At 35.7% G+C, this 13,256-nt stretch overlaps 1 protein-coding gene across 1 annotated transcript in view; it reads right to left on the bottom strand.

The window, feature by feature from the left end:
- The window catches only part of LOC140243455 (uncharacterized), a 77,850-nt gene that overhangs the window by 15,581 nt on the left and 49,013 nt on the right, over positions 1-13,256 (bottom strand). The window contains exons 5-6 of the mRNA XM_072323132.1: positions 11,660-11,839; positions 933-959 (exon numbers count right to left, since the gene is read on the bottom strand). Coding sequence (XP_072179233.1) covers positions 933-959; positions 11,660-11,839 — 207 coding nt within the window. The remainder of the gene's footprint in view (positions 1-932; positions 960-11,659; positions 11,840-13,256) is intronic.

Genomic DNA, 13,256 nt, shown 5'->3' with positions numbered 1-13,256 from the left:
CCCTTATCTCAACCAAAACTATGCCATCCTTTTAAACACAATGCTACAGGATCCTTTGTTCTGTACAGTCAGTGGTTAGAACATATTCCAGGCAGATTCTCTTGTATCTGCATATCTTATTTTGAACACTGTATTGATGCTTAGATGAATCCATAGCTGTTCAAGATTACATGACAGTAAATTGGCCAGTGTACACATGAACAAAATAAACAAAACAAAGACCCAAATACACGAAAACAGAAGTCCTAGCAATGTTATTCAAATTAACATGTTAATCTTGGTGAAAGAGAAAAAGGTTTGGAATACAGAGTTATTTTGTGCTTGAGAGGGAAGTGATCAAACATTTCTTTTATACCCAAACATTTTCACACCCTCTTCAGTTATGTGAGAACGGAGGTACATGATCTGCTGTGTTTCTAATTAGTAGGTCCTTTAAACCCCTTTTATTCAAATTATTTGGGAGTGGTAACAAAAGTTAGTCAAAATGTTTATTTTGGCCAAAGTGAAAATCACTGGCAACATAATAATGCCCTCCTCAACTCCAAAAACAAAGAAAAAAAAAGTAGATACGTTAAAAAAAGGAAACCAAGAAGTTTTGTGGTATTCCTGAGGAGTTACAAGAATGCCACATAATCACACAATCCATTCTAGTGATTAGCACACAGGTAACATCACATTATGTACACCTGATGCTTAAAACACCATGCATAGCAATGGGGTGCACTGATAATGCAGTTAATAGAGTACTTGTCTTTATTAATAGGCACAGCAAGTCTTCATCAAAACTGGTAAACTTAACGATGCCTTAATTTTGGGTTATCTCTGCAAACCATTCATCTGTTACTCTGCAAACGTTAAAGAAAAAAAACATATCAAAACACATACCACACATTACATTTTCATGAGCATGTATGCACTTTTCCATAACTTACATTGTGCTTCCTTTTCATTTCACTTTTCTGTCAAGGGAAAAATAAAGGGGGGAAAACCTGATGATTAACACAGGGCAGAGATTAACAATCTCTATATCATGTATTTACGTGAAATGATGCACACATAGCTACGCATTTCAATTAAGTATTTATGGTTATGAAAATCATTGTAAAGCAGCATATACCTTTTACATAATTCAACAATTTAAAGACAGACAGTGGGTATGTTTAAAAACACTGCATTTCTGATAGTCATCAAGACTAACCTCAAAGTATGATATCATTTTAAAGAGTAGTGTGATACCGCCAAGCAAACGCTATCACAGAACATTTCTGGCAACCTTACTCATCCAATAAGTATCAGAAGAATATAAAGTTTGACTACTCTCAAATCATACCCCTTTTTTCTGCTTTTCACTTCAAACTTTCATCACAGCTAATATTAAATTAAGCTGAGCTCATGGGAAAAAGTCAATGCCCCCCCCCCCCCCCACATTACTAACCAAGCTCAGCCAAGACATTTGGTAGAAAAAAAAAATCAGAAAGCTTTCAAGGATAATGAGCACCTTTAAAAGAAAATCTACCCCAATAGAATAATTGTTTGGAATGAAAAGATATCAAATCAACAGAGCAGTTGATGTCCGAGCAGAATTTAAACATTTTTATATCTTCACAAGAACACGAAGGATAACTAGACATCTGTGAACTTTTTTGCTGTCTCCTTTTCTTAAACCTTAAGTCAGGCTTTGATGCAACACTGCAATTCAAAAATCTTTGATAAAAAAAAAATATGCATTGTGATTATAGCTCTAATGCCTCTAGACTGATCATCCCTAATATCACATCAGGGCAAGGACTCGCACATATGCAGCAATTTGCTCTGTTAACGGGGAAACACATCAGATAATGACCACACATTTTCTTCCACTTGAGAAAAACTGATGATATTGAGCAATTACCAGTGAAGGGGCAGAATATAATGTGCATCACCAAATATGGTGAGTGCACGCAGCCTGGCTCCGCCTCTCTTGCCAAATATGGCAGTAGCCTAATAGGGCAATCTCCTTACAGGACGAATGGTAAACACACACTTACAGTGGTACGACTCAAGATTTTGTGAAGGAGGTGGTCCATTCAGTATATGGCTAATCATAAGCTGAGTGTACAAAGGTTGGGGGTGGGGTGGGGTAGGGTAGGGTAGGGGTGGGGTAGGTGTAGAATTGTAGATGGGGTGGGGGAAGGTATATTCCCTATTGAAAGCAAACTAACCAATGAACCAGGGGCCCTGGTCATCAATACCAACGCTGGTTTCTTCTCAAGTCAAACCAACGTGACATGCCGCATAGAAAGCATATAGAGTCTGCATCACTACTTCCTTGTTCGCTCTGCACTTCTTTCATTTTACAGCTTGTACAGTCAGAAAGACACATGCATACTGCATATGGTGCATTCGGGAATGGACTGACATACAGCTTAAAGGGAATTCCACTCTATATCCAGGTTGACTTTAATGCATGCGCAATAATAAACAAAAATGTTGCACTTTCACAAAAGTTAAACATAAAATGAAGAATCTAAGGAATTCAAAGTTTTATATTTTAATGAAACAAAATCATTAGCAACTACATTCAAATCACATGATGCTGTGCTGATGCCATTGTGCCATAAGTTTCCCTAAATGGAATGCACAGAATATCGCTTCTTTTTAAATAATATAAGGAGTTACTTCAGTGGTTGCATATAAAAACTTGAAATTGATGACAAAATTTATCAAATTGACTGAAATTGCAAATCATAACAAAAACTGAATTTTTGTCGCACTTTTGCAAAAAAAAAAAAACCCACACAAAAAGTAAAAGCTGTAATGCAATGATAACATCATTTCATTTCATCTGCATAGATATAGTTGCAACAAATATTAACATTCCAAGAAAATTAATGTGATTTTAAAATGCCATAAATCTCTAGTTTTTTCGTATGATTTTTGATAAAACTTTCATTTTGTTTGATTTCACTCTACATATCGCAGTCAACTTGAATGTAGTGTGGCATTGTGTCTAAAATCAACTACAACTTGTATCTCCCCCCCCCCCCCCCCCCCCCGTGTTGCAGCTTTTAGGCCAAAAATCAACACGTATTTGCCTTCTGTTGATTTAAATACAATACCCTGATCATCACTTATGTGGCCTAAAGAATACCTTAATGCATGTCAAATATTTTATAATAATTGTTCTACTTTCCTTCAGATTATTCAGATATGCCCACAAAAAACCTTCAAAACCCAAGATTCTTTTGATGACATCATCTGCCAATCGCTGCTGATGTGCAGATATGCCAAAGAAAAGAGACTGCACAGAAACATGCAAGTTATGATCAGTCTAGGAAAAGGTGCATTACAATGTCATTTGCCAATCATTTTATTATCATCATTTTTTCTTTATTTGCCATTTGCAAAACAATACAAGTGAATGATCAAACAACAAACTAAAAACAAACAAAACGAGCACAGCACTTTGACAGCGATTGATAGATGATCTATGATGTCATCTACAGAATCCTTCTTGCCCCTGGATTCCCTGGCAGTTTGTTGCCATTTTATTGCCTTTTAGTTGCCTTATTGTTGCTAAGCTTCAGTAGCTGCAATTGCTGTAAAAAAAAAAGTCATTGTGTATGCCATACACTTTGTGAGTATGATTTTGCACACATCTGGACTTGTAGACAACTTTGTGAGTGGTTAACTTCAAGATCAGGAATCACAGTTATGGAATGAGATATATCTTTCATACCTTTCCAAGATGCAAAGTTCATGATTACCCACCTTAAAAATGTTTGCACTGCATAAGTGAAACTAGCAGGCAATAGTTTGGTATGTTGCCATTCTTAAAATTATTAAAAGACTCACAAACCTTATTGAGATGAAATAAAGGCATCTTATATAATAAAAAAACAAACTAGATGGCTCAATTTTATGAGAGAGAGCCCAAATTCAATAAACATACCTAGGAATTAGTTATATCACATACGAAATATACTCTGTATTCATAATGATACAGACTGAACTACAACTACTGTATACGCTGTTATTTTCGCGTACAGGTATTTTCGGGAATGAGGAGATCACGGACATTTTCGCGAATTGATACAGAGGCCTTCATAAGTGCACTATTATCTTAGCGCACGGAGACATTTTCACTTGTCGTTAAATTCGCGGTCCAAATGTGATTCGCGAAATTCACCAAAATAACAGCTTACACAGTATAGCAAACACCACCAAATTGAGAACACACTACCAAAACAATTAAAACTATTCAAAGAAAAAACACCAAAAGTATTTCCTAAATTGTTATGTCAAATTTGTTGTACTATAATTTCAAAAGATCCCCTGCATGCATTATTTTTTTTCATGTCTGAAGAACTGCAAAACATTCCCGAGATGAAAAATGGCAAAATGTGAACAGGGCCAATGGGATGTATATAGCAAGATTAATGTACTGTTTCAGGTTATAATCTCACAATGCTGTAACAAAGGAATCTGAATATGTCCAACTACATGTAATGATGATACAAATTTAATGACATCAGTGAGGCTTATCTGTTGGGATTATAAGGGCATGGTTTATGAACCAGGATGACATCATTTTCTGCCTCAATTCGAAACTGTGCGCGGAATATCATCACAGCTATTCCATGAAATACGAAAATGAGTAATGAATATATAGAGGTAGACATACAAGAATGACTTGCATATGAAACTGCCAATATAGGAAATATTCATGCTATGAATATGCAGTGATCATCACTTGTTCAGTATCTTCTGGATGAGAGAAATTCCGTGTTCTTTTTTTTTTTTTTTTTAAATACCCTTCCTACTTTTTGGCTACTTTAAGAGAGCACAAAATTTGCAATGAAATATTCCACTTTTGCAAGCATTGCTGCTTATATCAAACTATATGTTATGTTGAACAGAAAATGTGCAAAAGACTAGACAAGACTAGGAGCAATGTCGCATTAAAGCTGTTAATACATGGGCGTCTGCTCAGTTAAGACTTCCTTTCGTGCACATATCAAGTTTCCACATGCATACCTGAACAGCGACAACCTACCAAGGTAGTTACTTTCACTATACATTAAAAATTTAATGTGAATAAAATCTACTGACAGGACTCTATAATCACAGTCATTACCATAGCAAATTTAGCATGGGAATGACAGTAGGGATGACAAATAGTCTACAAGTGACAGACCAGATCTTTAAACCGTCTTCAGAAGAAGAAGAAGAAAAAAAAAGAAGAAGAAGAAAACACCCACACACACATACACACATATTAAGACAACAATATATTGGAGGACATTACCATAATGGTCTATGGCTCATGACAATATTTTGCGGACTGTTTCAAAATGGGAAGGAACGGGACCAGGCAACAATGGTGTACCACGAGTACTGCTCTGTGATAAATCAAGACGTGACAGTAATATCAATACTGATGATATTGATACCAAAAACTGTGACAATGACGACGATGATAGTGATAATAATGACAACAATCATAATATCAAAGCTTAAAATCACTATCACCATCATCATCATCATCATCATCATCATCATCACTATCACAATGATGCTAAACCATCATGCCCTAGGGAATTTCGCTGCAGAATTGATCCTCTTCCTTTCATCAAATTGGCAACCCTGAATCTCACTGGATAGTTTACATTGGAGGACAAGATGTTCTATTTAAATTTATCAAATCTGCTAAAAATCAGACCCCCAAAAAAATAAAAATTAAAAAAATAAATAAATAAAATAAAATAAAATAAATAAAAATAAAAAAATTGCCCATTTGAGAGCCACACTATGTTGCAAGTTGAAGAATCAGTTGAATATTTTATAATAAATAACTTTTGAAAATTCTGCAAGTACGGACAACATTCACACACAATCAACAAGTCTCAGTGAAAGAGAAATATTTTACTCTACCACTTGAAACATTTATGAAGAATAATAAAGATTTACAATTTGAAAAAAAAAAATGGTTTCTTGGAATGGATGGGTTGATACACAGATATAAATATCCATATGGGGTCTGACACAAAAGATTAATAGGATATGTGGTCTGTAGATATTGATGAACTTGACTTGATTAATGACATACCTTTCTTTCATAATACCAGTCCTGCAGAGATAAGAAAACCAACAGATGCAGCTCCTCATGTAAGATTTTTTTTAACAAATCATGACCTGTGTTAACAAGGGTGCTGAGCTTATAGGTTTTAATGAGATTATGCTGTCTACAGTAAACTTTATGACAAGATATAAAAAGCAAATTAATTTTCATTTCGTGCTCATAAATGCACGCAAAATGCCCTGTACAGTAACTGCTTCCACCAAATTCTTGGGGAAACTGCTGCAGAAATTATTATTTGTTGTTATTAAACTAAAACCTCTAAATTTCATGACATATCTTTTATTGGAGAAAGATTAGATGGAAATGGATAAATTCACAAAAACTGCAAAAAAACAGACCAACCCCCATTCCCTAAAATGTGACTTTGAGACAGAAACAAATTGTATTGATTTCAGAAACATTTTTGAATTTAGCAATTTAGAGGCTGTCGATCACCCTGTAACCAGAATAAACAATGGTATAATTGAGTATAATAGGGTGTAAATGATTTGGAGAAGTTTTCATACAACATGTACTTTACAAAAATATAACACTAGCACTGAATGTTAAATATCATGACAAAGAGATAAAGGCTTAAAGTGTATCTTTGGTCAAAAAATATTTTTTGATATGTGAAAGAGATGTATTTTAGTAATCTGTTGCACCAACAATCAGAAAAAAAATGTTACATATAAATGAGGAAAAAGTATATTTTGATATAGAAAATAAGAACTAAATCAGTGAGTCTGAAAGGAAAGACTATCAACTTTCTTTGTTCTCAGGAACCAGCAAGAGATTAGGCAGCCTGGGAACAATAGCAAAGTTATAGTCTTCTTTTCAGACCCATTGGCTTTAGTGGTATGTTTATAACTTTAAATGTATTTTTCTTTGCTAATATTGAACTTTTTTTTTTCTGATTCTTGGTATAATAGGTTACTGAAATGTAGCTCTTACACATATCAATTTTTTTTTTTTTTTTTTTTTTTTTTTGCCAAAGATACACTTTAAACACTTATAAATGTGTTTTCCGGGATATAACATGCACTTTAGACGAGCTCAATGTTATTGTTTTACAATTGTAGTTGCTTGATTATGATTTTGTTTGTTTCGTTATGTTTCCATTTGTCAGTCCTCCCTAAAGAGTATATGGTCCTTGCAAACTGATAATCAATGATACTTGTACATGGCTGTACTACATATAAAGTGTGTATCTGTATAGAAACTTTGAACTGCTTTTGCACTTTTGCAGCATTAAACAAAAAGGTACAATGGTAAGGTAAACATTGCAAGTACTTTCAATGCTGATGTTTTCCTCATATGGATATTCCTTGTTCTCTCCAAACAGTAATTTGATGTATTTATATTAAAAAAAAAACCCACACAAACAAAAATGGGCTCAGTTTTGATTAACTATGCCCATAAATGTTGCTGCAGATCTTATTCCCTGTTAAGTCTTTAGTAATGAACGTCTAATGTGTAGGAAATCAGCCTTGGCCTGCAATTTAGTGGGGTTTTTGTGTGTATGTGTGTTTATAGCATATTAAAACAATGATAAGAGAGTCCATATCATTACGGGAATTATCACTCAGTCTGTAGCCATTTATTGAATGATATTTGTCACCATGTCCCGGCTTTCAAAATCCAGATTTTGAACGAGACGATATGCGAGGAAGTCGTAACTATTGAGGGGCCGCATCTCTAGTGAGGCAGGTAATAATATCATCAAAAACTTGGCATAAAATCTTGTTTTTAGAGATAGCACCGCTATTTGGTAACAGGACACCAATTTCATAATACATTAAATGCAAGAGGGGGAAAAATGACCTTGGTATCACTGTGCAGGTTTCTTACAGAAAACAAACATTGAATGGAAAGTTTCCTTGATAAAGTGTGAATAGGCAAGACTTTCAGTTTCGTGTCATTTTCAACAAATAAGGTCCATAAAATGTTGCCAATAATTACCTGTACATCTATAAAATTGCATGTTTTGACAAGTAAGCACAAAACACTACAAAACATGATGACACACTAATGATAGAAATCTGGGTTGGCAGAATGATTGGAAACAACGCCGTGGGTGTATCAGGAGATACATGGATTTAAAAACAAACAAACACTTATTAATTGCATAATCTGATAAACATACGAACATATTACCTGATTATTTTATGTCAGTGATTCACAGTATAAAATGCTGTTGATATATCAGTCAGTGATTCACGGTATCAAATGCTGTTGATATTTCGTCGGTCTTATGCCAAGGGCCTTTTGGCATAACAGTAGAAGAGGTTTAAGGCCCTTTTGGCATAAGGCCGACGATATGTATAGGCCCTATAAATGTTTTGTCCACTCCCATACACTACTGGCATTTTCTACATACACTGTAGTCAATGTGTGACTTCTTCATTTATGCATTAACCCAACAGATTTCCCCTTTAATAGTTAATTAATAGGTAATTATTTTGAATATTTTGTGATATTAAGTGTTGCAGACAGGAGAGGGAATAGTTTTTCATCTTCACAATCACCTACATGATATCCTGCTGTGGTTGTACAATATACATTCCACAAAGTTCAAACCTATGAGAATCCTACAAGAAGCTACAGTGTGTCTGCTTTCTGTCGAGCTGAACCAGTTTCCTCAACAGACTTGACTTATCCCCACACTACTCTCCATATTTCAAATTATTTGGGGGGTCGAGTGGTGATACATGGCAAGTTTACAAAATATCAAAGTGACAGAAATCGGCTCAGTCTTTTATTACTTCCTTTCAAGACAGAAACAGCATCTCTACTATGCATACAAACAAACAAATAAACACAGTGACAGACAGATGACAAGTGAGTAGCAATCATTTCATGTTTTGCTGCGGGTTTTCCCTTCCGACTTCTGAGACAGTTTGATGCAGTTGAAAAAGTTGTGCTGCAGCATCATAACATTGTGTTATTACACATCTTGAATTTTCTCTTCCTTCTTTTAAAATCTATTTTATTTGTTCTTTTTTAAGCATCTCTAGTGTACAAATTATTGGCTCATTGCACCTCACAAAGCATGTGGAATCTGATCAAAGCATAATTCTGTTTCTGACTCTTTTATTTTGAAATCTTTGAAAGATGCCACAGTCCTTGGAGTACTGCAAAAGTTTCATGCATTTCATGTGACATGAAATTAGAACGAAAAATAAAAATTGCATTCATTTTTTGCTTGTTTGCCTTCTTGTTTTGTGTGTGTGTGTTTTAACATTTGCTAGTCTTGTAGCATGCAATGCAGACTAGTAACCTTTTACTGTATGTAGTACGTGTTGCCAAAGCTGTTAACCACAGTGGCAACAGTAAGCCCTTTTTAAGTGACCGCTCAAATATTGTGACTACCCACAAAACTAAAGACATGCAAAAGGCATCTGAACCTGCTACGATGGGATAACATTACTGATTATTATGATTTCTACACGTTCAAACTCCTTTCAAGCTTGGAGAAAAACTTTGGCAGGCACATGCTGCCTACTGCCAGCTGGTGTCTGCAGAATATGAGTGGAATTTTATGCCAGAGCTTGCTCAAAAAACAAAGGGCTAGTACATTTAGAAGTTCAACAAAACTCAAACAAACAGATAGTTAAGTATGTGAACCAAAACAACCCTCATGCCATCCAGATAATAGTAAAAGTGTCCCCTTATGTCTACCACATAGAGATATATATGTCCCCACTGATACATGTACATATTTACAAGTTGAGAAGCACGGTGTATACCACCCTGTCTAATAAGCTAATATTTTTGCGCATTTTGTGGCAGCCTTTTATTTAGACACAGCTGCAATATTCAAAACTGCTTTTTGCCCGTGATGGCTTTCATTTGATAAAGCCTTTAATATTAGCTCGAAACACAGAACGTTAAATTGGTGATAAAAATCATGCACATATAAGGTTAGCAGTGAAAGTGCAATAATTGCATGTTGGGTTTTCCATGCTATGAAGAAGAAGAAGAAAAAAAACAAGAAAGAGCAGGAAGATAGTAAAAAGTATTAATAGCTGGTACTGTATGAAAATGAGTACCTCTTCCGTCATGGGTAGTCCACGCTATACACGGATTGTGCCATCACAAAGGAGGAAGGGGGGGGGGGGGCAGATGTAAAACAGAGAATGCAATGAAAGACGAAAACAAGACAGAGGATCAATCTGACTGTGATGGGTTCATCGCTTCTTTCATACACACAGCTACTGGATGCGGGTGCCGTGGCAACAACAATGCAAATGTTATGCTCACAAGAGACAAAAGCAACAACAACAGCATGTTAAGGAAACCTTTTATCAGGTGAAGGAAACAGCAATGTACGCACAGAAAATAAAATCAACATGTATTTTCAGGGACAGCATGTAAAAATGGATCAGGAGATATGTGCTAGCATGACACATTGATTTTTTCCTCTTTTTTTTTTTTTTTTTTGGAAGAAGTACTATAATGGAGTGGTAAAAATGACAAGCTTTATTTTCAGTTTTGTATTTTTTCCCCTGTTTCTGCACATGATATTACCACTTTTAATATGCATGAGTATGCAGCCTACTGCTAAAATTCTGGCTGTAATGTTCCACTTAGGAAATATTGTACGAAGGGAAAACAGACAAGATAGGATGACAACATTCATGGGGGGGGGGGCAACAGGAAAATGATTCTTTACATTTATGACAATATTATGCCATGGTCTGAGACAAAATGCTTTGGTTTCAACATCAAAACACTTTCAAATAATTTCTTTTGCTTGCCTGCTACCTAAATCTAAAACTTTTCCTCACAAGATAACGAAATTGCTATAGCCTTTGAAGAGGGTCCATCATAGGCAACAGAGTATTAGAAAAAATGATTGGCAGGACAGGACATAAGAAAGAAAGCACCTTAGACAAGATGCTGCAACTTGCAAGGTTTTGCCAAAGGGGAAGGGCGATTTACTCTTTATAAGTCAACTGATTAATCATACTTCTTTGTGAGCAAAACATGTTTACCACATACATGTACACATAAACAAGGCCATGCTTAAAGGAGACAAAACACTTAACAAAAAGAAAACGATCAACATCTCATAAGAACAATTTAAGAATATTTGAAAAAGGCATTTAAATAAAAGTAGCATGTCACTAACATCAATCACCTAGAAGATTCCAAACCCAAAGAATTTGCACAGTAAAGAGGTAGAATTAACCTCATATTTGAACTGAACTCTTAACAGGATTGATTCCCCCCCCCCCCTCGTGACAAATAGAATTATCACACAAACCCATGTTTGTTTGTTTTTTCCTTCCTATGAACATTTGGCCTGGCATCTAGACACAAAATAACATTACTTGAAAAACATCAGGCTGGTATCAAAATAACAAACACCAAAATTGAAGATAATCATTTAAAAAGGAAAGAAAAAAAAACACATTCAACATAAGATTTCCTGTAAAGACAGAAACCATACTAAAGACAGACTTAAAAGATTAGGAGACAGATAGACAGACAGACAGTCATAGAGACAAACAGACACAGGCAGGCCAGAGGAACGAGAAGAAAACACATCCTTACATCCAGAAACCTGCTCTCAGAAGGGAGGTTCGCGCCCGGAGATGGAGCTAAGTGTGGGTGGAAGGAAAAGGGGCGCGCCGGGCGTGTGTCGCCCCCTGGCCGCAGGGACTGGCTGGGTAACCTGGAATCGTCTCCGCCTGCTCGGTCACTGTCGGATACCATGCGACGGCGTGAGTTCACCTAGAAAGACAGATGCGTTAATGACAAGGGAGTGGGGGGTCAATTCAGAGGGTGGGTTATATCAGGAGTGTCGGGTGCTCAGAGAAGTGGAGTATAGCAGTGCAAAACGAGGGATAGTGTCATCTCATGAATTCAACTGAGCTGTATGGTATCATCATCTTCATACAATTACAATCAATAATATCCATTTCCTTTTTCATTTCCTTTACAGTGACAACATCGGTGGCAGAGTAATAGACTGTCTCACCAAAGCATAGCTTACTCATATTTCAGTGTGTTTATAGCTGATTATACCTCATTCATTCATTCATTCATTCATTCATTCATTCATTCAACCAGGCACATTGTGTCATACGCTTTAAATAAATGAATGAAGCTTACTCAACTACTTAACACATTGAAAGACTAAATACAGGGATCATGGCCATGCTGCGGAATAGAACCAAGGATGAGGTTCAACAACAGTCTGGATATTACACAGTCTACCAATCAGGTTATTGGGGAAAACCCTCTTCACAGTGCTACTAGTATTTCCCGCTGCACACACAGCACAAATTTAGTAACAGACCTGCCCCATTAATATTTTTTTAACTTTCACTTTACTGACCAAATGGCAATGTTATTCTACTGCTCGACTAAAATCTGTTGAAGTGAATCAGATGCATTCAAAGCCTTTGCCCATTCAAAGCCTTTGCCCCAAAAATGACAATCTAAAAAAAAAAGACAAAATAAGAAACAAAAAGCTTTGTGTGGTAAATTCTTACGTAAAGTAAATCTACTTGTGTGATTTCCTATTATTTTGTGGGGGCGGGGGTGGGCAAGAGAGGTAGTAAAGTTAATATGTATGCTAGAAGACATTAGAGTATATTGTAAGATAAAGTTTATACAATTGATGTACATTGATATACGGCATGAATTTTGATTTCATCAGCTGGCACATATCCCCATCTCATGGTATTCTGTATAAGAGGGAACAATGGGATGAAGGTAATGCTTCAGAAAATGGTACAGAAAAATAGACTTGAGAGGGAAATTATTGTTATATTACCATTTGTCGTATTACAATCACAAAGCAGGTTGTCTCCTGTACTGATGCCATGCCCAGTTACTGCTTTTTCCATTTTCACAGTATATATTATACTTTATTTCTAGTCGAACAAATGTCTTTAGAATACAATCATTTTACTGTTTGGTATCATTTGCTATTTGTTCAGAAGAAAATGATCTCCTATTGTTCAGTACTCCACAATGTTCTGCCTGGATGAGGACATGACAAATGGATTACTATCACCTGATCATGTTTAGAAATTTTAGACTGGTATTTGACTATTAAAGCACCTACCTATGTTTGATGATGATATATAATGCAATTACATCAAACTGAAATGTTCAAATCAGCCTAAAGCATCAGTAATAA

Source organism: Diadema setosum, chromosome 20 (assembly GCF_964275005.1).
Source record: "Diadema setosum chromosome 20, eeDiaSeto1, whole genome shotgun sequence".
NCBI lineage: Eukaryota > Metazoa > Echinodermata > Echinoidea > Diadematoida > Diadematidae > Diadema > Diadema setosum.
The sequence above is the reverse complement of the archived record's forward strand: the minus strand, read 5'-3'. Positions and strand labels throughout refer to the sequence as shown.